Source organism: Sorex araneus, chromosome 5 (assembly GCF_027595985.1).
Source record: "Sorex araneus isolate mSorAra2 chromosome 5, mSorAra2.pri, whole genome shotgun sequence".
In the NCBI taxonomy this organism is placed as follows: domain Eukaryota; kingdom Metazoa; phylum Chordata; class Mammalia; order Eulipotyphla; family Soricidae; genus Sorex; species Sorex araneus.
Genome location: NC_073306.1, coordinates 52329899 through 52355528, shown reverse-complemented (window position 1 = coordinate 52355528; position 25630 = coordinate 52329899). Strand labels below are relative to the sequence as shown.

Genomic DNA, 25630 nt, shown 5'->3' with positions numbered 1-25630 from the left:
ATTGCAAGATAAAGAAATAATCATTTTATCGTGCATCAGACTATTCGGGGTCGGGGGGTTGTCACAATGGCGAGGACCTGGTATAAAACTGGAGGGTGGGGGGGTAGCAGAGGGGTAGCAGCATCCAGAACTGGGACTTCTCTTCCCAGTGGTTCGCCTTGGCGTGGGCGAGGCTCTGGAGAGGGCGTCCCACGCCACGCAGACCCGCCTGCCGTCCCACAGTGGGGGCGCTGCAGCGGGCCCGGGCCAGCTCCTTCTCTTTTCCTTTTGGGACAGTTCGAGCTGGTCGTCCAAGTAGCTCCGTTCTCCTGCAACTGTGGATTCCTTTGGCTTCAGGGGAGCTGTCAGGGTGGGGGCAGAGGTTGCTCGAGTCCAGTTTGTGCTCAGGTCACAGCCTTCAGACCCCCGGAGGAGCCCCCTAGGAGGGCAGAAAGGTGTAGCTTCTGGAAGGGTACAGGTTGTCCCACTTGGTGGGCCTGTTCCCGTCAGGGCCGGGACCTGGCGGAGGGGAGAGCGGCGCAGTGCTGTCTCTGCTTCCTGTGTCAGGGTCGGGCTCTGGCCAGCGAGGGAGAGTATTTTCCCTGGCAGGGAGCAGACAGCTCGCCAGACTCGCCTGAGGAGAGTGGGCCCGGCCGGGCAGCCTCGGGGACACTTGGTCAGCTCAGCTTTCATCCACATCAGAGCCAGCCTGCCCGGAGATTATCCCCCATTCAGATCCGTCCCCAGCTTCTCCGTACTTTGGCCTCCTCCTTGGATGGACACCGAGCAGAGAGCCTGGCCCGAGCCCAGCGTGCTGACCCTCTCCCCGGGGGAGCCGGCAGCAGGAGGCGCAACCCCCGGACTGCACCTCCGACTGAATTCAGACGCCGAGCCCTGAGCCAAGAGCCTGGGGCGTGAGACGTTCCAGAGGGGATCCCAAACCTCAAACCTAGAACCCCAATGTGGGGGAAGCGCAGAGGGCGGCAGACAGCCAGTTCCCTTGGTGGCCGGGAATCCATCTGGGAACAGTTGGGTCAGGCCACACCAGCGCTAGCCGTGCCCAGAGCTCTTGGCTCAGGGCTCCTGACAGCTCTGGCTGCTCACAGGGCCAGGCCGGGGCTGCTGGGGCCACCTTGGGATGGGGACAGGGCTCCTCTTCCGTAGGGTGGCGCTGGGGGGAGGGTGCCTCAGTTGCTGAGAGTGCCCCCTTGCACCCCCACCCCGTCAGCCTTGCCGCTGTCCGGACCTTCTGGAAGGACCCAGGCTTCGGCTCAGCCTGTGGATTGCAGCCCCTGCTCGCTCTCTCCCTCACACCATCCAGCCTGGGCCCCTCCCCACGGCTCAGACCTGGGGGGCCTGTGGGCAGGGAGTCCTGGGGAGCCTTGTGCATGCCGGGCCCTGCCCAGTGCTGCCCTCAGCCGGGACAGGCAGCGGCATTCCTGTCCACCTCCCAAGAACGTGGCGGTCAGGGTCGTTGGACAGAGTGCAGGGGGAGAGAGCGCTCTTGCACGTGGCCGATGAGTGTGTCAGTGTGTGGGGCTGTGCTTCCCGTTCTCGGGGTCCTGAGGGGGAGGCTCCCTGCAGCGGCCCTGCCGGAAGTGCTCCCTTGGGAAGGGAGCCTCTGCCCCTGCAGTAAGGGCTGACGTGCCAAGGGGGGGCGGCAGAGGGGGCTGGGCCCTGAGGCGGGACTAGAGCTTCCTCTTGTCCGGCTCACACCAGCTCTGCCTACTCCGAGAGTGACCTCCAGCCGCTCCGGGTGACTAGCCTTTGTCTTTCTGCCCTTGACCTTCCCCAGGGCCTTGAGAGACAAGGTGACCCGGCTGAAGCTGCCAGGGGTCCGTGTGTATGCATGGTGTGCCATGTCCATTGGGCTGGCACCTTGTCCCCCCCTCCCCCACGCCACCGGGCCCCCGCTTCCCCGCCATGGCTGAGTCGGTTGGCATGTGGCCGGGACACTCCTCGTTACCCACCTTCGGCGTGCAGGTAGAAAGACGGACACGTGACAGCGGAGCGGTCAGCAGCGGCCACATGTGGACAGCTGGAGGCACAAGCAACGTCCTTTTGGTCAGTGGCAGCCACCGAGGTCCAGGCTTCAGAGAGACCCCGGCGGGCGCCCTGCCGGGGCCGGGGTGCAGGGGGGTTACGTGTCTCCTGCCTGGTTTCGGCAATAAATAACAGAGGAGGACCCAAAAACCAAACCAAAACAAAAAATACAACCAGTATCTTTGGGGGCGGGTGGCGGGGGGGACTGTGTGAACGGCCGGCCGTCCCCAGCCCGCGGCGGCGCCGGGCGCGGGGCAGCAGTCACCGGCACGTGTGCAGCTCCACCAGCCGCTGGCACTGGCGGCACTTGACGAAGCAGCACCAGTGGAACTTGCAGCTGCAGCGTTCGGCCAGCTCCACCTGGGCCGTGTGGAAGCCGCGGCCGCAGCACAGCAGCTCGCAGCCGTCGATGGCCTTGGACGTCTTGTTGCACACGCGGCCCCGCGTGCCCAGCACGCCGCTGCGCATGTCCTGCTCGCAGAAGTCCGGGCTGGGCTCCAGGTACACCAGGTCCTCGTCCGTGTGCGGCTTGAACTGCGCGTTGCGCGGCACCAGCGCCCTGGAGGAGCCCACCCGGCGGGGCTCCACCTCGGTGGCGCCGTCGAACTTCTCCTTCAGCGCGTGGCCCACCTGGCGGAAGGGCGGCACGGCGCGCCAGCACGTCTTCACCTCGCAGGAGCCCGACACGCCGTGGCACTTGCACTCCACCCGCATGTGCGTCAGGATGGCCTGCGGGGAGGGGCGGGGAGGGGAGAGCTGGCCGCGGGCTGTGCTGCGTGGCCGAATCGCACCCTATCCCCGGGGGGTGCTTGGAGCTGGTGGCCCAGGGGCTGCTTGGGTCTGACTATTTTTGCTTTTTGGACTGGAGCACAGCGGGTAGGGTGTTTGCCTTGCACGTGGCCGACCCAGGTTCAATTCCTCCGATCCTCTCGGAGAGCCCGGCAAGCTACCGAGAGTATCCCGTCCGCGTGGCAGAGCCTGGCAAGCTCCCCTGGGCATATTCGATAATGCCAAAAACAGTAACAAGTCTCACAATGGGGACATTACTGGTGCTCGCTCGAGCAAATGGATGAACAACGGGATGACAGTGCTACAGTGCTCTTTGGATCACACCCGGCGATGTGCAGGGGTTACTCCTAGCTCTGCACTCAGGAATTACTCCTGGCAGTGCTCGGGGGACCATATGGGATGCCGGAAATCAAAGCTGGGTCGGTGACGTGCAAGGCAAATGCCCTACCTGCTGTTCTATCCACTCCAGCCCCGGGTCTGTACTCTTTCTTGAGTGTGGGGCACAGCTCAGGATGTTTGTGGGGACCCCAGCAAGGTTCACCGCCCTGCTGCCTCCTAGGTGTGTGACCGAGAGGCCGCCACCCCCCACCTTGGTCTCTCTCCGGGTGTTGGGGTGGTCTGGGCTGTGTGAGCACAGGGTGGGGGAGGTGCTCCCACTCTTCTGTAACTCTGCTCCCCTGTGTCGCATCCTGCCAGCCCGGACCCCGTGGGGCAGCAGAGGCGCTGCTTGGAGCCTGACCACAGACACGGTCTCGGAACGGTGTGTGGGTGGGGCAGCGTCTGCCCCAGCCATGAGAGTGGCGGTGGGGAAGGACGGGGCGGGGGTGGGGAGGTGGGGCCACGCTACCTTTCTGCCCGCCTCGTTGTTGTGGAGGTTCATGAGGGCGCGGCTGGACGAGGCCCCCTTGCTCCTCTCCCGCACGTCCACGAACGACTGGGAGAAGGCCACGCCGTAGGCGATGTTGTCCGAGCAGCCGGACCACTGGAAGCCTGGGCGTGGTGGGCACAGGGGGCCGCGGGTGAGCGGGGGCCCGGGGCAGGCCCCCAGCGCCCCCAGCATGTGCCGCCGCTCCTGCGCTTACCCTGGGGGCTGACCCCGTGGACCGTTCTGTCGCAGCCACACTTCTCCAGCTCCCCGCTGCTGCAGGCGCGCGTCACGGCGAAGGCCACGCCTGCCGAAGAGATGGCGTACACGAAGGCCGCCTCCCGGGTGCCTGTGGGGGCAGATGGAGGCAGGCCTGGGTCCTGGGCCCCCAACCCTCCCCGCAGAGGCAGGAGGGACCCTCGCAGACGCCCCCGGCCTCGTGCCCACAGCTCCTCAGCCTGGTCTTCGTCACCCTCCATTGGACAGAGGTGACTGACCACATGGAGGTCCCTTGGGGCGTGGCTGAGTCAGCGAGCTGACCACTGAGGGGCGCTGCTCCCATCCTCCCCGAGACTGGGGAGGTCATTTAAGGGAGACAAGGCCTTGAGGGGGCGGTCTTGGTCCCCCTGCAGAGCTGTCGGCAGAGCCAGGCTCTTCCGGGGCCTGTGCCCCAGCTGTCCACCAGCTCCCAGGGTCCCACCCAGCCCTTCCTGTCGAGGGGCCCTGGAGGACACTGCTCCATCTCCCTAAGAGTGAAGTCAGCAGGGCTGGAGCGATAGCCAGCGGGTAGGGTGCTTGCCTTCCACGCGGGCAACGGCCAACGCGGGTTCAATCCCCAGCATCCCATATGGTCCCCTGAGCACCACCAGGGGTAATTCCTGAGTGCAGAGCTAGGGGTAACCCCTGAGCATCGCTGGTGTGACCCAAAAAGCAAGAAAAAAAAAAAAAAGTGAAGTCGGGGGGCTGGAGAGAGTACAGTGGGAAAGGTGCTTATCTTACATGCAGCCAACCTAGATTTCATCCCTGGCATCCCATATGGTCCCCTGAGCACAGAGTCAGGAGTAAGCCCCGGACACAGCTGGGTACGGTTTCAAGCCTCCCCTCTCCTACAAGAGTAAAATCAGCGGAACCCCTACTGCTTACCACTCCCGGTGCGGATTGGGAGAGCCTGTCACGCCACTGTAGACCAGGGGTGCCTTCTGCACACAAACCACCTTGGCACTATGCCAGGCCACAGATGGCCATGTGCAGGGCCAGGGAGGGGAAGGGACTTGGTCCCAGTCACCCAGCCAGAAAGTGCCAGAAGCAAGACTCAGAACATGGGTGTGTCTGCACCCCCTTCCCCAGGCTGTCTACTCCCAGGCTCCCCAGGGTGCCATTCTGGCGTGGCCTCTTCCCCTTCTTGAATGGATGCTTTTAATTCTCGTAGGAGCTGTGCCTTGGGGTGCCACTGCTGTGAAACCCCTGTGTGTGCGTGTGTGCATGTGTGTATGAACATGTGTGTGCATGCACACGTGTGTTCATGTGTACACATGTGCATGTGCATGCATGTGTGTGCACGTGTGTATGTGTGTGTGTGCATGCGTGAGTATGTGCACACATGGAGGGCTGAGTGGGACCAGCAGGGCCTGCTCCTCACCCAACCGTGTGAGGGTCTCTGTGTGCTCGTGACTGTTCTTCTGTGTCCTGCTGGAGCGCCCGTGTCCGCAGGAGCGGAGGGGCCGGTTTTGGCCCCATGGCTGGCAATTACCTCTGCGACACCCAGGCCAGAGCGCTACCCCCGGGAGCATTGGCCGTGGTCAGAGTGAGACAATCGCCTCCTCTGTGCGCGTGTCTGTCTGTGGACGGGCAGCAGGAGCCGAGGGCTGGGCTGGGGGCAGCGCCGTCCCCAAAGGCTTAGGACGCCCTGTTCTCAGCTGGCCCTCGAGCCGGGCTCCTGCCCACCACCCACTCTCCTCGGCCCACTCTGCCCGGGCCCGGCTATTTGGGGCCGGCCTCAGGGGGCCTGGCAGGAGCCACGGGGCCTCGGCAGTCTGGGAGGGAATCTTCTCCAAGTTAATCGAGGTTAATAGCAGGATCGTGTTGGTTGGTTTTGTGCTGTGGCCGCCCAGAGAGAGACGACTTCAGTTTCTGGTATTTCTGGTATTTCCAGGCCTGAACCAGCACAAATCTTTGCCCCGAAGACCCAGGGGGGAGGGAGACCCAGGGGGGAGGGAGAGCTAGGGGTGGGGCAGATAGGGCGGGCGGGGTGGCCCAGACCCCGGCCTGGCATGCTGCTTTCTCTCTGCCCCTCTGGGCACTCAGGCAGTCCCCAGGCTCTCCCCCCGCCACAGCCCCGGGGGCACAGAGCTGCCTGTGGTGGTGTTCAGGGAGAGAACTCGCCTCCTCCAAACCCACACCACGGCCCACTCTCCGGTCCCTCCTCCTGGAACAGGGATGCTGACTTCTCAGCCCAAGGTGGGTGTGGAGAGAGACCCCAGAGGAAGGTCACAGGGGCCTGCGCTTAGATACGAGGTGGTGCCAGGCCCTGAGATCATTCACATGCTCACCACAGCGACCCTCTCACACTTCATTTTACAGATAAGGAAACTGAGGCACTGAGTGGGGAAGCACCTTGCCTGACAGTCCCCAGCCACGGAGTGGTAGGGCCCAAATTGGGACTGGGCAGCTTGGCTCCCAGCCGTTCAGCCTGGCCGCGATCTTGCCTCTAGCGCCCCACAGCCCCCGGGAATATGCAGACAGGCGCTCTCTTCTGTAGGGCAGCCCCAAATTGCACGTACCCTACCTAGGTCTGGCCCATTTCCCTTTTTTTCAGGGGGATGGGTTTGGGGCCACAACCTGCAGTGCTTAGGGGTTCTTCTGGCTCTGTGTTCAGGCTTGACCCCTGGCAACCCTTTGGGGACCATCTGTGGGCTGGGGTCGAATCAGGATGTTGCAGCTGATGGAAGACAAGTGCGTGTCTTCCGTGCCGTCTCTCTGTCCCCTGCCCAGCAAGGCAAGGAGCCCCCACAGGACACTGTGACCAAGTCACCTTGCCTCTGGAGTCAGTGGCAGCATCCTTCCAGAAGTGTCTGATTGTTCTCCTTGGCTCCCGGGTGGTGGTCCTCCCCAGATCCCACCCATGCCCGGGGGCTCCGACTGGAGTCTTGCTGGCTAGTGGGCACTAAGCTGTGAGGCTGAGGCAGCAGGGACTGGGGTACGCCCTGTGGAGTGGAGGGGCTCCCTGGGCACCTGGGCGATGACTGCCCTGACCAGTGGCAGGAGGCGCTAGTCCTGCCCTTTTCTTCCTGGGACGAGCCGAGGTGAGGCGGAGTTCTCGAAGGTGCTGGCAGCGGGCTGGCACCCTTCTCCATAAAGTCATTTGCCCTGACCCACTGCCAGCTACCTTCTCCTCATAGCACTTCCGGCCCGCCGCCCCCCCCCGCCCCTGACCCCCTGGGTCGGCCTCAGCCGTTTTTCCTGAGGTCAGACGGCCGGGGAGGCAGAGCTGTCTGCAGAATGTGCGACTTTCTGAAGCCCATGTGCTGAGTCCGCCTGTGACACCCAGAGCAACTGGCTAGGCAGCCCTGCCTTCTGGGGGGGAAGGCGAGGCCCACGGCTGGTGTGGGGCCATACAGGAATAGACATAGTGGCCCATCGGAGTCCTCTGGCCACCCCCACCCCTCCCGGTCTCTCCCGCAGGGCGGAGGGGAAAGGAGCCCTCTGAGCCACAGCGCAGTTGGAGGAGAAGCTGGTGAAGCTGGGCCAGGCCTCAGGGCAGCAGGCGGGGGTGCTGGCACCGGGTCACTGGGCACGTCCTGGCCGGCCGCAGCGGGCCCTGGCCCCTGATGCTCTCCCCAGCCCGCCCTCTGCCGGCCTTTGCTCTCTTTTCTGCGAAAGCTCCTCTTGAAACCACCTCCTGAAGCATCTGTGGGTCTAAGAGGCTTGAGGGCCAGGGAAAGAAAAAGGCCTGGCAGCTGGTCAAAGCCGAGGCGAGACTTCAGTGGCACCGTCTTCCTCTCCGCGCCTCCTTCCCCGGCCCCCCCTCGGGGAGATGGCATTGCCCGCTTCTGCTCCCCCTGCGCCTCGCAGGCTGGAACACGCGCTTGCGTCTTCTCTCTGTCTCCGGGATCCTTTGCTGTGCTGCGGCTCCTCGCTTGCCTCTAGCCCACCAGCACCCGGGGGGGCTGCACACTGCAGACCTCACAGCTGCATGCCCGGCGGGGCCCTGGGGAAGGAAGTGGGCACTCGCGGGTCAGACCCGAGCACAGATGGGAGCACAGACGGGAGCCGGTAAGAGGGGTTTTGAAAATCCCAGTGGGGTGAACAACGGGAAGTGTTTCGCTTGTCCCTGGCTCGAAAGGCGCTCGAGACACCGCAGCTACGCGGAGTGTGGTGGGGGGAGTGTGGCCACTCGACTTGCCTGGGTGTGAGAGTCTGTCGGGTCTGTTCTGGGGCCACTAACACAGCCAACGGCTTCCTTTGGGCAGGTGCGTCCTTGCTTGCTCCTCTCCAGCTATGGTCACTGCTGTGAGCCCCTCATACGGCATACCGAGAAATGGGGGTGGGTGGGGACTGTCCTCCAGGACACTTCTCTGTTGGCCCTGAGAGGTAGGCATGTCCCCACCCCCACCGGGGTAGTGGGACTCCCACATTAAGCAGACAGGCCTCTCCGAGAGGTCCAGCCTAACAGCCCCCGCATATGCAGACGCGGTCCAGCCCAAGGTGGCCGGCCAGCAGCACGGTGTCTGAGACGAAGCCAGACCCATGGCTTGTGGACAGACGAACTTGGGTTTGATTCTTCCCTGTGCCATGGTCAGTGGACCCCAGTGCCCTCCAGCAGGGCAGGCAGAGTCTGGGGGTGGGGGCGGGGGCTCTGGACGGAGAGTGCCCCTCGCGTGGCATGATGCCAGTCAGGCGGTAGAGGCGCTGGCGGAAGGGGCCGGGCCCCGGGGCCCACTTGGCCCTTCCTGGTCTGTGGCTTCAGCACAAGCCCCGCACACCTGCTCTGGCCCCTCCCCGAAGCAAACCCCTCTCATCCTCCCAGCAGCTACTTCTGGAGCACCAGGCCTGGGTGGTGGCCGGAGCACAGAGGCTGCCCCACGTCCCAGTGGCTGCCCACTCTCCCTAGGATGCCCGGCTGCCCTGATGCCAGTGTTACCAGATTTCTGGTGGGTTTTTCAGCCAAGGGAAGCCCACGGCTTGGCCCTCATTCATTGGGTGGCTGTTGCCTGACCATTGGTTTGTAGTCCAGGAGAAAGGGGGCCTCTGCGTGTAGGGCTGGCGGCAGCGAGAGCCGCAGCAGGGCCAGTGGTGAGGAGGCTGCCCCTCTCCCCGGAGGGAGCGGTCAGTGCTGCAGCGGCGCCTGTCTGGGCCCTGGCGAGACCACTGGCAGGTCTGTCTGGGATGGGCGAGGTGCCAGGTCCCGAGAGCACGTGGGCCTCGCCATGGGGCCTGGGTTGAGAATGGCTCCAAGAGGCCGGCCTGAGCCAGCGGCTGCTGACGCCTGGGGCCGGTCCTGGGGACAGCCACGTAGCAGGTCACTGAATCCTACAACAATTCCACGGGGCACACACGTGTTCCCATGTCACCGACCCGTGAGGACCCCGTAGCCCAAGGACTGATGTGCTCCACCTAAGGTCACGCTGCCCAACTCAGCCTGCCCAGAACCTGCTGCCCAGGTGCTGAGCTCAGACCTCGGGACAGACAAGCCTGTCCTGCTCAGGAGAGACCCAGGAAGATCTTTCCAAGAAGAATTTTACTAGGGGAGAAAGTGAAAGCACACGGGAGTGAGGTGCTGGGTGAAGGGGAAGAGCCCTGCCACGTGGCTGAGGACCGGAGGCTGGCAGCACACTGGACCCGGCTCCCAGGACACGAGGTGATTGACCAGGAATCCAGACCTCACCTGGCTCAGGTTCCTGCAAGCTGCAGAGCATCTCAGAGTCTGAGCATGTTTTTTTTTTTTTTTTCCCCTCCCTACACCCCCTTTTCCTTTTGCTTTTCAGCCACACCCAGCAATGCTCAGGCTTACCAGGACTTACTCCTGGCTCTGCACACAGGAATCACTCCTGGCAGTGCTGGGGGGTCATGTGGGATGCTGGGGATTGAACCTGGGTCCGCTGTGTGCCAGGCAAACACTCTGCCTACTGTCCTTTCACTCTGGCCTTGACTCTGAGCTTGACACAGCCGTACGCGGCTCCTGCCACACGGCCACGGAGGAGCCATCTCTCGGGCCCTCACCAGCTGCAGGCCAGGGTGATGCTCAGGCTTACTCCTGGCTCTGCGCTCAGGGTCACACCTGATGATGCTCTGGGAGCCATATGGTGTGCCAAGGATCGAACGTGGGTCAGCTGTGTGCAAGGTAGGCACCCTGCCCGCTGTCCTATCCTCGGCCCCATCACCTTCGCTTTTTTTTTTTTTATTTTTGGGTCACACCTGGCGATGCACAGGGGTTACTCCTGGCTCTGCACTCAGGAATCACCCCTGGCGGTGCTCAGGGGACCATATGGGATGCTGGGATTTGAACCCAGGTCGGCCGAGTGCAAGGCAAACGCCCTACCCACTGTGCTATCACCCCAGCCCCACCTTCGCTTTTTGAGGAGATGGTTTGGGGCTGGAGAGGGGCTAGAGAGACAGGCCCCCCTGGTCATCTGAAAGGTGTCACACACAATGTGGAGATGTGAGAAAGGGAGCGAGGGAGGAAGAGGGAGGGAGAGACAAGGAAAGAGCTAGAAGAGGCCACACTCAGTAGTGCTGAGGGCTTACTCCTGGTTCTGTGCTCAGGGCTCACTCCTGGTGGTACTGGGGGATCATATAAGGGTGCTGGGGATCGAACCTGGGTTTGGCTGCATGCAAGGCAAAACATTTTCTTTGCCTGCTGTACTGTTGCTCCGACCTTGCTTTACAACATTTCTATACGATTTTTATTTGTGATTTGTTTTTGGATCACAGCCAGCTGTGTGCTCAGGGCTTATTCCTGGCTCTGCTGAGGGATCACTTCTGGTGGGGCTCAGGGGACCCTTTGGGGTGCCAGGGATCAAATTCCAGTTGGTCGTGTGCAGGCAAGCGCCTTCACCCCTGTACTATCTCCCCGACCCCTCTCTACGTTTGAAATGGCAGCAGAGCAAAACATCACCAAGAAAAGTGGGAACTCCACCAGCCTGAGCCGAGAGTTTTGGGTCCCACAGGAAAGGGCACCCCCTGCCTGCAGGAGGGAGCCGACAAGGTGCGGGGCTGCAGGGGTGCAACGGGGAGGCCTACTGACTGCCCCACAGGCGCCCCCTCGCTGAGTGCCCGTGGTACATGGGGGCTTCCCACTCTCAGGGTCTGCCTCTGGGCCTCCTTGAGCCGGCCACTCTGGGCGCTCCGAGGGGCTCCCCCTGAGCCGACCCTCACCTCCCCGGCAGGGCCGCTTCGGCCGAGCAGCAGAGCTCGGTGGCGCCAAGGCCGAGCGTGCCTCCTTGGCCTCCCCAGCTCCCAGGAGAAGGCTTCCAAATTTCTATCACAGTTGGTTTCCAACAACATCCAAATGCCCTGCCACAAGCCCAGCAGCCTCGGCCGGCCGTCCAGGACCACAGGTGCCAAGACAAAGGTTGGCGCAGGCAACGGCCTTCCTGCTGCCGGGGCAGGGCCGGGCGGCGGGTGGCTCCGCAGTGTCAGTTTCACGCTCAGGAAGTGGAAAAAGGCAGCTGGTTTAGCGCTTCCTCGAGGGCCCGCGGCTTGACCCGGAGCCTCTCCAGGGGCCTTCCCGTCGCATACAACGTCCCCTCTGCCCGGGCCCACCTTCCTTCGCTGTAACAGCATCTCCCATTTCTGATCTCAGTCTTCCCTGAGCACCCCAGCTGAGGCTGGGGAGGGGACGGCCCTCCCCCACCACCTCACAGCATCTTCTTGTCGGTAGGGGGGAGTCAGCATGACAGAGCTGGGGTGCTGGGCTAAGTCCTGACTCTGCCACTTTATTTTTTTTCTTTTTTGGGTCCCACCCAGTAATGCACAGGAATTACTCCTGGCGGTGCTCGGGGGACCGTAGGAGATGCCGGGGATTGAACCCAGGTTGGCCATGTGCAAGGCAAATGCCCTACTCGCTGTACAACTGCTCCGGCCTGATTCTGCCGCTCTTAAGTTCTAGAGCAAGGTACTCTAGATCCCCGTGCCTCAGTTTCTCCTTTTGCAGCATGAAAGTGCATCTAGAGAGCAGCTGAGTTAGTCACTACTTCAGTGACTGGTCAGTGCCGTCGCCGTGAACCCCGTGCCCCTGCCGAGCTGGGAGGGTGGGCCTGTGCCCACCGGACTCCGTAGAGTCCAGGAGGACGGGCGGGGGTGGCGGGCTGAGTTCTCAGTAGCAATCACCCAAGGGACAGACCCAGGCTACAGCTTCCTGTCGAGAATGAGCCCCCCAACTCCTGGGTCTGTTCCCGGGTGCAGCGCTGTCCTTGGCCCTGCCCAGCCTCGGCTGCTCCCTCGGGAGGATGGAGGTGCCCTCAGGGCGCACCCCCGCCAGCCGCGCCCTCACCCGCAGCCCCTGCGGGCGCCCCTCTCACCTTGTGTCACCACCTTGCCAAAGACGGGCAGGGAGTCGAGCGTGGAGCAGTTCCAGCGCCGGTTCCGGAACTGATACTGGCACTCCTCGATGGCCAGCTGGGCGCCGCGGCGCACGGAGTCCATCACCTCCAGGTTCCGCTTGCACAGCTGCACCTGCCGCTGGATCAGCCCCTTGAGCTTCTCACACGTCTCCTCCTCCGAGATGCTCCCCACCGACGAGAGCTTGGCCAGGTACCTGGGGAGGGGAGAGGAGAGCCGGGTGGGGTGCGGGGCAGCGGGGGGGAGGGTAGTGCTCCCCAGGCCACCGGAGGAGCCCCGGGCTCTGGGAACTGACCCCTCTCTGCATCTCTGTACAGCGGCAAGGCAGGTAGAGCACTCAGCGGGGAGCTGAGGGGAGCCCTTCCTGCTCTGTGCCTGGTGTGACCCCCCCCCCCCCGCCATCTGGCCCATGCCTCTGTGTGGAGGGGCTTGAGGCTGAGAGGCCACGGCGGGACGCCCTGCCAGCCCGTGATCTGAGTCCCTCGGCAGGATGCTCTCGGCCAGCCACGCCCAGTGTCAGAGCCACAGCACCAGGGGAGGGGCCTGGGGATGGGCGGGTGGGGGATCGATCGGGGGCACATTCCGACATGAGTGGACGTGGCGTTCCCACGTGCTGGCTCTCCCACCGGGGGCCTCAACAATCATAGTCTGGTTCTGTCGCAGCTCTCGGACCTGGCACCTGTGGGACTCAGCCTGTCTGTCAGCGGAGGCCATGCCTGGCCGTCCATGGGACCGACTGCGTGTCCGCCTGTTGCAGCCTCACCCCGAATCCGGAACATGGGAATATGCTCGCTTTGATGGATTCCAAAATGAAGGGGTGGGGTGATGGGGCCTTAGTGTGCCAAAGTCCCCCACCCGGTCCCCCGCACTGTGTGCCCAGGAGCGAGACTCAACCGTGGGGGCGTGGTGGGAGGGGAGCGTGGCCCCTCTCTCCAGGGAAAGGGCGGCGCGAGCTCAGTGCCTGGTGCCGGGGCTGTTCAGGGGCGACACCAGCGGAGTCAGAGCCCAGAGTGCCTGGCCCCGGCCCCTGCTGTGGTCCGGCCAGAGATGCCAGAGCAGGGCCCAATGGCCGCCTGACGGGGCAGAAGCACCAAGTGCAGAGGCCTGGAGCGGCCTTTCCCACAGTGGGTGACACTGTCTCCCGGGGTGCTGGGACACGCCTGGGTGTCGGGGAGGACCTTCCTGTGTGCTTACCCGAAGGCTGATTTTCAAAAGCAGTGAGAGCGATTTTTGTTTTCCTGAAGAGGACGTGGCAGGCCAAGTTTGGGGGGTGGGGGAGAGGTTACTGTTGGGGCAGCTGTCTGGCTTCTTGTGGGAGCAGGGGCATGTAGAGCCACTGACGAGGAAGGGGCCCCAAAGGGGGTCTGTCCCGGACCCTCACTTCCTGCCTCCTGGGAGGAAACAGCCTGCGGGGCCCTGAACACGGGAGAGGTGTCCTTCATGGGGAGTTGGGCCTCCTGTAGGGTGACCAGTGAGTGTGTGTGTGTGTGTGTGTGTGTGTGTGTGTGTGTGTGTGTGTGTGTGTGTGTAAGTGAGTGTGTATGTGGCAGGGGGTGGGGGAGTCTGAAGGGAGGAGGCTGAGGCCGACTCTGAGGGAGCTGTCCAAACTTGACAGACAACCTTCTCTGAGACTCAGTTTCTCCTTGTCTCTTAGGTGTGAGCCCCTGGGCGAAGACACTGATGTGGGGGCTCGAGGGAGCCTGTGCACGAGACGTGGTCTCCTGTGGGCCCCAGGCCACAGGGCGGGAGCGAAACCTTGAGTCACTGAATGAGTGAATGAGAGGCGACCACACAGAGAAGTGCCTCGGACTGTGTTTCTCGTGGGGAGTCACGTGGTGGTGGCAGTGAGAGCAGCTGTCTTTCACAGCACTTCGCTAGGACTTGCCTCAGTCCTTTAACCCTCAGCGTCATCCAACCGACCCTTCTTTTATAGAGGAGAAACCGAGGCACAGACGGGTTAAGTACTTCGCTTTGTTTGCAAGTCAGAAGTGCGGCAGCCTTGAACCTGGTTCTGCCCGACTTCAAAGCCTCAGGTGGAGACAATGCTCTTTTATGTGGCTTGGGACCCCAGTGGGCAGACGGGCAGGGAGGGGCTGGGCTGGCCCCAGGGCAGACTGTTGGCCAGGGAGCTCCCCAGCCCGGGCAGTGGGTGAGCAGTGGGGTCCTCTGGGCCAGAGCGAGGTCCCCCCAACCGGCTTGCATGTGGGTAGTGCTGGCCTGGGGACAGTGCAGCCGCTGGGACCTGTTCTAGCCAGGGCTTGGGGGGCATCTGGCCTTGGAGCCTGCACCCGGGGGGAGCGGGGGCACAGCTGGGCAGCCTGCAGTGGCCTGTGGGGCATGCTAGAGGGGCGCTCTTGAGAAGCCCTAGGGATGCTCCGTCTGAGCCCGGGGAGGTCTGACCTGGGGGCCATCTCCCCCTCAGTACTGCCTCAGCCCCCTGGCGGGGGGCCTGGCTGCAGGAAGGAGCAAGACTGGACGGGGCTGCGGCCTCTGGCTCTCCGCTGAGCAGCCTGAGGGATGGGCACGGTCTCCAGGACCTCTCTCCTCCTGTCAGCAGGGCACAGGGCCAGGCGAGTGATTTGGGGGGAGGCATGTCCACCCCCCCACCTTGTCCTGTCCCCAGGGTCCTTGTTACCCCATCTCCTGCACCAGGACACACCCAGGGGATGCAGGAGGGTGGTGAGTGTCCTGATGAGTCCGAGCCTCTCAGAGGGAGGTGACTGAGGGTCGGCGGAAGAGGCGGGGGGCCTGTCTGAAATTGAGGGGTCCCCTAGGGAGCGGGTCCCACCTGGCGCTCTTGGCCTGCAGGGGGCGCCAAGAGTCCAGCTATTGGCGGTGGGCCAGGCCCACACTGAGGCCGGGAGGGACGGGGCGGCCAGCCTGACGTGGGATTCTCTCCTGCCCGGATGCTAGGGATGAGCGCCTGGGGAAAGGAGTGTGTCCTTCTGGGAGGCGGGGCACCGAGCTGACCTGTCCACGGCACACCTGCTGGAGCCACTGCCCCCTTTGCTGAGCGGGTCTGTGCGGGGCCTGGTGGAGCAGCCTGGGGGCCGCCCTGTGAGCCCTGGACAAGCCCTGCCCACCCGGCCCTGTACCCCCCTCAGGAAACAGGGTCCACCTGCTGGGGGCTCCTACATGCCGGGAGACGCCTCTGGGCCCGGTGGTCCCGGCGGACACCCACTCTCCTCCCCTGTGCCTGGCTCCGCGGGGACCTGGCTGAAACTGCAGTGGAAGGGACCAGAGGGGCGGGTGGCAGGGAGTGGCAGGGCTGCCAACGGCCGTGAGTCACCGGGACGGCGTCCAGGAAGAGGCTGCGAAACCTCCTCTGCTGAGGGGTGCGCCTGCCCCCACGGCTGGCACCCGCGCCCACCGCCCGACCCTGCCTTAACTTCCTGGGTTCAGCCGCTGACCCCCCCCCTCTGCCCCACCCGCATCTGTTCCGCAGGTTCCAGCCTTGCCTGCGGAGGGCTGGGCGCCAGGGTGGCGAGTGGGTGACCGGAGATGGGCCCCTGGCAGCACGGGCCCAGGCCCACCTGCTCTCTTGTTCTGGGACCTAGTTGGGGCGTGGAGCCTTGCCCTGCAGAGGCTGGAGAGGGGGCTCAGTGCCCCCCACCCAGTGCCCTGGCCCCTGGTCTCCTCGCAGCCTGGCACGGGGTGTGCGTGTGGGTGGAGGTCAGTAATGTGGCCCCAGTGACCGGGGCTCCACCCAGGCTGCTCCCTTCTCCACTCATGGGAGGGAAGAGAGTGGCGGTGTGGGATGGGGAGGGGATGGGCCTGCTGAGACCCCAGGGAACCTTAAGAGCCCCCTTCCCGTACCTTCTGGTGGCTCAACCTTTCCCCCAGAGACATGCGTGCCACATGCTGACCCAGGCGCTACAGCGGGCTCAAATGTCCATGCACAGGCCTTTTCTGGGGGAGCGAGAATGGCCCGGGTCGGGCCCCGAGTGTCACTGTTTTCCCCCTCAGCCCATTCCCGTGGCCCTGTTTGGTGTTTCTTCCAGCCACGGCTGAGTCGGGCTCTGAACATCCCCACCTGCGCCCCAGCCACCAGGTCCTGAGTCCCTGCCGTGCCCTCCACCAGGCCACCCTGCTCCACTGCCTGCCGGCGAGGTCCCCGTCTCCTCCTGGGGGGGGCAGGCTGAGGGGTCCTCCCAGGAGCCTTCTCCGCCCCTCCCCACCCTGCACCCGGCCTGCGTCTGCAGCCCGCGAGGCTGGAGGGCCCTGCCAGGGAGATCAGATCCTCCCAGCCACCTGCTGTTTTCATTAGAAACTAAAATTAGCTGGGCTGGTCCCAAGCTTTTCCAGGTTTGCTTGCTTAAAAAAAAAAAAAAGCCCACAAAAAACATATATATTAAAAGTCTGCATTCTCCAGGTTCCTAGAAGGAAGTGCTCACCTCTCGCCTGCTCCTGGACTCTGGGAGGAGAGAGGGGACGGAAAATAGCCCGAGTGCTTTGGAGGCCAGAGAGATCAGTGTCGTGGGTGCTGGCCATGATGCCGGCCGCTGCCCCCTCCCGCGGCCTCCCTGCTGGCTGGGCCACATTTAGAGCTTCCTTCGGGGTGTCAGGCCGAGACTCCAGGGAGGAGGAGGAGCCGGAAGGAAAGATGGAGGGCTGCAGAGTGGGGAGCCCCCACCCCCGGCCCGGGCCAGGCGGGGCTCTCGGCCAGCGAGGTGAGGCACACTGGTCTCCTACCTTGGAAGGTGTCTGAGTCCCTGGCCCTCGTGTCCTGTCGCTCTCACCTGTCCCGGGACCCTGGGCCCTCAGCGTGGACATCAGGGTGAGGCGTTGTGCTCCCTGTGGCAAATCAGTGGGTCCCCTGAGCTCAGTGTGTCCGTCTAAGGAATGGGCAGAATGACAGCTCTGACCTCTGGGGCTGCCACAAAGCCACGTTCACTCGGCAGGTGGTCCTGGTGAGACCACCCTACCAAGGTGGTCGCCCTCCCTCCCTCCCTCTACCCCCTTACGGCCTGGTCTCAGGCCCTGGAGCTGGACCCCTGACCTGTTCTGCCCATTGAGCTGTTTTTGCTGGGTCCCATCAGCCTCTTCCCAGCTGGCTTCTCAGATGGCTGAGGGGGCGACACCGCCCTGGGGGGCACGGGCTGCCTCAGCAGCGCCCCACACGGCCCGGCTGGCCCGAGGCTCAGCAGGGAGCACCAGATCAGCGAAGGTGTGGGCTTCGGGTTCCAGCACACCCAGGGATCCTCCGAGGGGTGGGAGTGATGAGCTGGAGTGGGGCTCCTGGCAGGGTGGGGGGTTAGGAGACCCTGACTGGGGACCCTGGGCTGAGGAGGGCGGGGACACGGGGAGCCCGGTGCAGGCTCTGGTGTGCCCAGGGCGCGTAGCAGCTGTTTGCGGGTCTCCTACACTCTAACCTGGGGTATCTGCCGGGCGCCCCGTGGGGTGAAGAGAGTCTGGGCGGTCTTTCGGCGGAACCCGGTCCCCTAACGGGGTCTCTGTGGAGCCGACCGCCCCTCCGCCTGACCGCCAAGGAAACTGTGGTTGGGAGAGGCGCAAGGTCAAGGCCATGCTGTGGGTCCCGGGGGTCATCCTGACTCCCGGCCAGGCTCCAGCAGTGGGCCCGGGGCCCAGGGCTGCTTTGGGGAGTGCGGGTGCTGGGGAGGGAGGCTCAGTCCTTGAGAGGCCGCCCACACCGTGTCGGGGTCCATGGAAGGAGTTGCTGCTGCCAAGGCCTGAGCCCCCGGAGGAGCCCCCATGACGAGGTGCCCGCCTCAGAGATGCTCACAGCAGCGAGAGAGAGAGAGAGTGTGTGTGTGGGGGGGGGCATGGGGGTGGCACGCTGCTGCCTCCACCCCCTTCTTCCCTGGGCATCAGGGTTCTGCCCCCTCTCCCCTACTCCCCTGAATCTCCAGAACTCGCAGTACTACTCTGCCTGGGCAGGTACTCTTTCCTTAGTACTGGGGTGGGGTGGGAGTAGGGGGAGATGATGACACCCCCCCCCCGTGGAGCCCCAGCTCCCACATCTGCACCTTTGGGTTGTATTTCCCCGCACTGGTCTCCCTGGGACCCCCCCAGTGCCTCTATTCTCCATCCTCAGAAGCCTCAGCCCCCTTCTTTCCCACCCCTCGTACGACTTCCCCCGAGGCCCGCCCACCCGTCCTGCGGAGAGCCCCTCGCTGCCGGCTGGGGCCCCCGCCCTCATGCCCTGCTCACATGTCTATTCCCGGGCCGGGGAGCAGCGTGATGGAGCCCGGTAGACTTCCCCTCCGTGTGGTGGTGGTGGGGAGTGGCATCACACTGGGGCCCTTCCTGACCTGGCAGTGTCCTCAGAGTTGCTTTTCTCATCCCTGCAGCCACCAAACTAGCCACCTCTCCCGATGCTTGGCGACAGGCTCGTGTCTGGCGGCTTCCAGAGGGCTCTGGAGCCTGCGGGCCCGTCTTGGGGAGCCCGTGGCCACCCTGCCACCCCCATTCTCAGGGGCTGATGGGGAAAGCTTAGGCTCCCTCCCTGGCTTGAGAGTCCCTCCCTGCATCACGGGGCTGGCTGGAGCTGGGGGCTGCAGGCCACCGTCTTCTGCCGTGAAGGGGGGATCCGGTGAGGGGTGTGGGCTGGAGCCTGCCTCCATCCTCCCCGCACTTCCTGCTCTTGCTCACGGCCTCGCCTGGGTTCCCTTGTGAGCAGGGAGTCGGCGGGAGGCGCCTCCCCGCACACAGCCCTGCTCTGTCCACCGCCTCCCTCCCCTGCTCTTCTCGGACCAGGTCCCCTCCACCACGGGGGTCTGACTTCTTGGCAGGGGGACTTCTAAAACATAGTTTGGTTTCAAGTTTGCCAGGAGATGTGGGAGGTGGAGGGGGGTTTGGCAGGGAGAGGGGGAACTGGTGGGGTCACGGCAGGGAGCGAGCCTTATCCTGAGTTTGGCCGAATCACAGAAGATGCAGTTCAGGACTCCGAGATAAAACCTGGCAGCCCCTGTGGAAATCTGGACAGCACCCGTGGGGTCGCCGTGTCGCCTTCCAGCCGAGGCTGCCAAGCACACCAGCAGCGGCTCTCGCGAGTTCCTCGGGAGTGGGGGTGACCGCTGCCACCCCCCGTCCGTGGTCCTCCCCCGCCTGTCCCGGCTGGCTCGGCCTGAACCCTTCTTCCCAGAGGGAGGGACCAGAGGAGGCTCAGTGCAAATGCTCAGCTTCCCAAACGCACCTACAGGGCCTGGATGGGGCGAGTTTCAACAGGTTTAGGGAGCACTGTCTTGTCAGAGGCTTGCTGAGTTGCTCAATTGCTAATCCCAGGCTGAGGGAAGAGTTAGGACACAGCAGACAGCTGGGTCGTGACTGCTGAGCGCCTCGGGCAAAGCCGGGTCCAGGGGCCCTGTGTGCAGGGCGAGGGGAGCCGGCGTTCAGAGCCCGCCTTGGAGGAGGAGTCTGCCTTGCCCGGCGGGGTGGGGGTCAGACAGAACTGCTGCTCTGCCGGGGGGGGGGTCAGTTGGAGGGGGATGGCCCCACTTGCTGGCATCCCACTTGGCTTGTGTTCCCCTGCCCTGTGACTCAGGGCAGGGGGGCAGCCCCTCGTGCCCTGTCGAGGACTTTGAAGGGCTTGGGTGTCGCACCAGGGGACCTCAACTACCGCTGCAGGACCCAGCCCTGCCCGCCTCAGCCTGTGTTAACTGAGCACCTACTATAAGCCAGGCCCTCCGAGGGGGCAGGGGTGTTTATCGCCTGTCAGAAGCACCTGAAACCACACTATTAGACTACAGTCTCTGGTCAGTAAACAGTCTAGAGGCGGCTGCTAACACCAGGCAGAGATGGACAGATGAGGGCCAGTCAGTCTCCAGTGCTGTTGGGAAGCCCCCGGCTCTGTACCTGTGGAGTGAAGCACCCTTGAGCCTTGTCCTGGCTCTGGGGTGGGGGCTGGCGGGGGCCCTTAATGGCTCTGATGTGGTAAAGGGAATGAAAAAGCTCTTCATAAACTGGTGATTCCCATGGGAGTGGGGTCACCCTCCACCTGCCCTGCCCCGGGACATGGGGCACTATCTGGAGGGATTTTCAGTTGACTCTGGGCGGGGGGGGGGCGGGGTGCTCCTGGCTGGCATCAGTGGGCCCATCTTGGATGCTGCTCCGTCTCCCGCAATGCCCACGATGGGCCCAGCAATCAGGGAGGTGAGCTGAAGAGGGGGTGGCTTGTTGTGACTGGAACCCAGTGTCCCGAACTGGGAAGGCGGTGGGCTTTTACTCTAGCAAGGGAGGGACCCCTTTGTTCTGGAATCTGGTGGCTCTGCCTGGCCACCCCTTTACCTGGGGGCCTGACATTGCCTCTTCAGCTTGGTGCCCCCCTCCTGCTGCTGCTGCCAAGTGGGTACCCCTGCCCACTGCCCGACTGGGTGAGCTGGTACTGGGGGGCTTAGCTGAGACACACCTAGGATGGAGGTGGTTATGTCCACTGAGGGAGGCTTGCCCTGGACTCACTGAGAATGTGTCCAGCAGCCACTGCTCTTGGGGCTCCCAGGACAAGTGTGACTCGGGACACAGAGGGCCCTGGCAATGGGCCCTGGGGGAGATGATAGGCTGGGGGAGCAGGGCCTGTGGGAGGGGACACCTGCTCCCCCAGAGCCCTGACTGGGTGCCGTGCCCTGGTACCTCTTACAGATGAAGAAGCTGAAGTCCCCGTCCAGGTGACTCAGAAAGGTGAATCGACACACCAGTGACAGCACAGCAGGATGGGGCTGCCTACCCCACCTCCCCGTGGTGGCCATCTGCTGGGTCCCAGCTTCGCACCCCACAGACCTGCAGGGCCGCCACACTCAAAGGAGTGGAGCTTCTCTCTCCTCTCTCCCGAGGACAGCAGCCGGGGTCGGGGGACAGAGCGAGGGCTGGGGTCTGGCCTCACAGGGGGACACACAGGCATTTCCCAGCCGGGCCTGTGCAGAGGCTGGGCTCGCACCCTACCGCCAGGCCTGTTTCGCGCCATCCTTCCCTCCCTGGTGGGGGGAGCTGCCACAAGCTGTCAGCTCACTCGGGTGCCAGACTCGAGTCTAATCAACAGCTCCCGGCTTCTCCGGGCTTGCCCAGGCCTCAGGCGGCGGAGCCCTCCCAGCCCTGGCTCTGTTCTGCCCCGCAGCTGCACACCGCAGGACACCTGGGCTCCCTGCCGGCCGTGCGTCCTACAGGGGACAGGCTGCTCTGCCACAGGCCAGTCTGCCGGCCCTGGGCTGGAGGGAGCGTGGACAGTCACATCACTCCTCGCCTCTCCAAGGGCTACCCCCCATCCTCTGGAGCTGGACTCCAGCCTCACTGGCCTGGGAAGGACAGCGCTCACCACTAAGCCTGGTGGGACACTTGCCTGCCCAGGGCTTTCTTTTCTGCCCAGAGGTGGCCTCTGGGTTCAACGCTTGCCATGGACTAACTAGGGGACCTGGGGCACTGTGGTCCCCCATCTTCCCATCTGCCAGGATTTCGGGAACACGAGGGAGCTGGTCCATCATTCTTAGTACAGCGGATCCTACCAGCACCTCCAGCTGGCCCCAGCTTACATGATCTCCCCTCGGGCATCTGCAGCGTGGACACGGCCCTACCCACGTGAGGCGAAGAAGCCTCTCTCTCCCTTTTCTCTCTGAACCCCTCATACCTGTTCCCAAGCAGCCAGGTGGGTGTCATCTCTTTCCCCCAGAACCGGCTTGGTCTTGGCTGCTGCCCGCCCTCGCTCTCCATCAGAGCCCCCTCTGGCTGGGAGGGGGCTGGGTACCACCCCTGTGCTCCTCCTGCCTGGAGCGGAGCAGAGACCCTTGGCGGGAAGCCCAGGGTGGAGCAGGAACGAACCGGGTCACCCAGCGCCCTGCTTTGTGGCAACCTGAACCATCCCCGTCGCCCGAGAACAGGTTTGCCCACCTCCCTCTCCCCACCCCTGCAGCAGAGAGCCCCAGACTTGGGCTGTGGAATTCCCCGTGGTGAGGCTGACCCAGAGCTGGGGGACGGCTCCCCAGCTAGGACTGTTGTGGGGGGGGGGGCGGTGGATTCTGTGGATGGGGCCCCCATGGCTCTGCCTCAGGGCAGGAGGGTGGAATGACACTGCCTGGGAGCCCTCGAGCAGGGCCCCTTCTCAGCTCCGCCTTTGGGTGGGTGGTGCACCCTCCAGGGGCAGGGCAGGGCAGGATTCCCCACGGCAGATGCTGCTCCTGCTTAGGCTACTTCTCTCCCGGTCCATGTGTGGCGCGGGGCACCTGCTCATACCACTTCCTGTTCTTCCCAATACACTCATTTTGGAGCCCTGCCCTGCTCTGAGCCTAAGCTCTTAACTTGGGGGCCAGGAACCCCAGACGCCCCTAGTCTCCCATCAGTCCCCTCTCCTTGGCCCAGACAGTACTCGAGGGGGGAGGTGACCTAGAAGGGGCAGTGGGAGGAGGGGCGGTGCCCTGCCCCGGAACCCCCTTCTTGCCATCGCCACTGAAGTGTTAATCAAACGAAAGCTCCAAGAAAAACAAAAAGTCTGTGGCCACTTCAGGCTGCCTTGGAGTTCCTCGCCTGCCGGCCCTGAGAACAGCGGGGCGGGGGTGGGGCGGGGGGAGTCCACATCACCTCCATGCCGCTCCCACCCCGTCCCTCGGTGGCTGACCCCCACTGACGCCCCCTTTCCAGCCTTCAGGAACCTGGTTGGCCACAATGACCTCATAGCAACAGCCAGTGGGCATTCGGGGCAATTTCATGGGAGATATTTGTTCTTTGGTCTTGATGCACAGAGAATTTTTTTCCTCTCCCACTGTCTCCATGGAAACCCCAGCGACACTCTTGGCCATCCCCCTTCCCACCTCATGCTTCTCCGGATCAATATTGGAGCTTGGCTCCCCACTGGCTGCCCACAGCGGATGGGGGCAGAACTCTGGGCAGGCGGACTGGAGCCGGGATGTAGTCTAGGCGCTGGTCATGGCAGGCGCTACCCCGAGTCCTCCTGCTCTCCGGTTCCTTTAGAACCCACCGTTCCTTTAGGACCCACCTCTCAGCAAATCCCGCTCCCTCCCAAGGGAGTCCTCTGAGCCAGGCCAGTCAGGGAGATAAAAACAGGGTCCCCAGCGGCCACTCTTCTTCCTCCACGAAGAGGAGAGCTGGTGTCCTGCAAAGCTGGACGGAGTTTCCTCCTGCCCCAGAGGGAGAGCGAGGCGGCCGGCGCGGTCCGCGGGCTCCCGGAGGCCAGCGCCCCAGTTCCTTCCCTCCTTGGAGCCCTGGCTCCCGCCCCCCAAGCAGAAACAGGTCCCTGCACGCCTGCAGCCCAGCCCGCAGCGCGGCGCAGCGCGGCGCCCGGAGCTCGCGACGGCTCCGGGACTTGTCGGGATTAACCTGCTCTCGGGTCCCGGAGCCCTTCCCGGGACTGGGCTCCCTCCACGACCTGTCAGCCCGGGCTGCGTGCGCCCCAGGTGCCGCCGTCACCCGTGCCGCCTCCGGGCTGGGAGCGGGACCCGGGGCCGGCGGGGGGTGGCCCGAGGGAGGCCCCGGCAGGCAGGCAGCGAGCGAGCCTCGCGCCCCGCGGCCGAGACACCTGCCGGGCGCCCCCGCGCCCGCTGCCCCGCGCCGCCCGGCACCACCCCGCGCCGCTGCCCCCCGGGGCCTGCCCCGCCCCACCGTGCCCGGCCCCCTGCCCGGCCCCGCCGGTTCCGGCCCAACTTACAGCCAGTTGCTGGCGGCGGCCGAGAAGACGGCGAAGACCAGGAGGCGCAGCGAACGCAGGCACGAGCGGGGACTCATGGTGCGGCCGCGGGCGCCCGGCCGCGGGGGGCCTCCCGTCCGGGCCGCAGGTGGGCGCCCGGCGGGTGGGCTGGGGCGCGGCGCCGGGCGCGGGCCGGGGCGCGCGCGGGGCTCTGCCTCCGTGCCTGCCGGCAGCCCTGCCCGCTGCTGCGCCCGCTGCCCGGCGCGGACTAGACTGTCAGCGCCGCCCCAGCGCCTGCGAGCGGCGGCGGAGGCGGGCGGCCGGCCGGGGGGGCGGGCCGGGGGCGGGCCGAGGATGGGGTTACCTGGGCGGGCCCAGCGGCCCGGGACACCCGGGGGCGGGCCGGAGCGGCAGCCTCGGCGGCCTCCCTTCCCCGCGGGACCCGGCTTCTCCCGGGGCCTCCCCGGCCGGGCGCCCGGGAGGACTTGGGGCCCGAGCCCGCTCCAGGCGCGCTTGGCAACGCGCCGCCTCGCCCTGCCAGCCCAGAGGCGCGGCGACCCAGCTGGCCGGTCCCCGCCCGGGCCTTGGGGACAGGCGGGCACAGCTCCCCCAGCCCGCCGCGTCGGGCACTGCAGCGCCGCCCGCCCCGCCTCGTCCCGCCTCGCCCCCCGCCGGCGCCTCGGAGCCCGACTCCGGCTGGACCGTGGCCGCCCCGGCCGGGCGCTCCTGCCAGCCGCGCGCACCTAGCCGCGTGCGCTCCGGGCGCCTGGCGCTGCGCTCGGGCGCGCTCGGGGCAGCGTGGCCGCCCCCTCGCCCGGCCCCTCCCTGCCTTCTGGCCCGCATATCCTTCGGCCCAGCCCCCTCGCTGGCGCTCACCTCCCTCCAGCCTTCCGGGAGCTGGACGGGGCCTCCCCAGCTTCGGGCAGCTTGGGACAGTGACCCGAGACTCCGGGAACCCGAAACCTCGCTGCTGGCGAGCTACGAAAACTGGACGCGCCCTGAGCTGCAGAATCTTAACTAAGCCCTTTACCTCTCTGGGTGTCCGTTTCCTCGTCGAAGTGGACATTGGACCGGGGAGGGCTTTGTGAATGTGGAAGGAGCCTAGGAAAGGTCTTACTGGGCGCAGTCTGTTTTGCGTGTAGGTGTCCAGGGCGCTTGTTTAATAGCTGTCCCTAGGTGCAGCCCCCAGCGCCGCGTCTGGCCCCGCGCGGGGTGACTGACTGCCTTGCGTAAAGAATGAATGAAGTGGAACTGCCCAGACCCAGCGCAGAGCCTCCGGTGTCCTTCTCGCTTTGCTCATCCTCCTGGGCTATGGGCACCGGGAAGAGATTGCTCCTTCCAGCTCACACCCTCTAGGATCTCTTGAGCTGGCTCTTTCCCCTCCTCTGCCTGCCTCAGCCTGTGTCCGACAGGTATCCAGAGGGCAGGGCCCTCCTGTCTAAAAGGGGGCGCTCAGACGCAGAGAGCGCTTGGGGCTGGAGCCTTAAGCAGGGTCCCGTCCCAGAGCATGGGCTCGGTTCCCACTCAGACGGTGCCATCTGCGCCTGGGACTGGTCCTCACTCCCCCCCGGGCTGCCCCCTGCCCGGCACGGAGGCGGGACTTGATAAACATTTGGTGCTGAGAGCGGGCAGAGGTGGCAGGGACTTGTGGAGTTGAGCAAGAGTACAGATGGAGGCTCACGTACCATATGTCTAAATATTTGCAAGTTATAAATCAGGCTAACAAAATGTGAAATAAAATATGTTCCATTCTGTTACCTTGACAAGTACAATTTCATAACAGGCTGGAAGGCCAGCTCTGGGTGCAG

General features: G+C 64.6%; 1 protein-coding gene across 3 annotated transcripts; it reads right to left on the bottom strand.

Annotated features, from left to right (window-relative positions):
* WNT4 (Wnt family member 4) lies at positions 1 to 25194 on the bottom strand. 3 transcript variants are annotated; one of them, XR_008630229.1, is made up of 6 exons: positions 23844 to 24499; positions 12196 to 12431; positions 3894 to 4025; positions 3659 to 3801; positions 1950 to 2751; positions 1 to 418 (listed from the first exon to the last, which is right to left on the bottom strand). XR_008630229.1 is itself a non-coding variant. In XM_055138888.1 (5 exons), the coding sequence occupies exons 2-5, from the start codon at positions 12317 to 12319 to the stop codon at positions 2284 to 2286; spliced, it is 867 nt and encodes a 288-aa protein (XP_054994863.1). In that variant the 5' UTR covers positions 12320 to 12431; positions 24853 to 25194; the 3' UTR covers positions 1 to 2283. The 3 variants fall into 3 exon arrangements, 2 of the variants coding, with proteins under 2 accessions (XP_054994863.1, XP_054994862.1); XM_055138888.1 differs by lacking the exon at positions 23844 to 24499 and adding an exon at positions 24853 to 25194 and having other exon boundaries at positions 1 to 2751; XM_055138887.1 differs by having other exon boundaries at positions 1 to 2751.
* Positions 25195 to 25630: the final 436 nt, after the last annotated feature.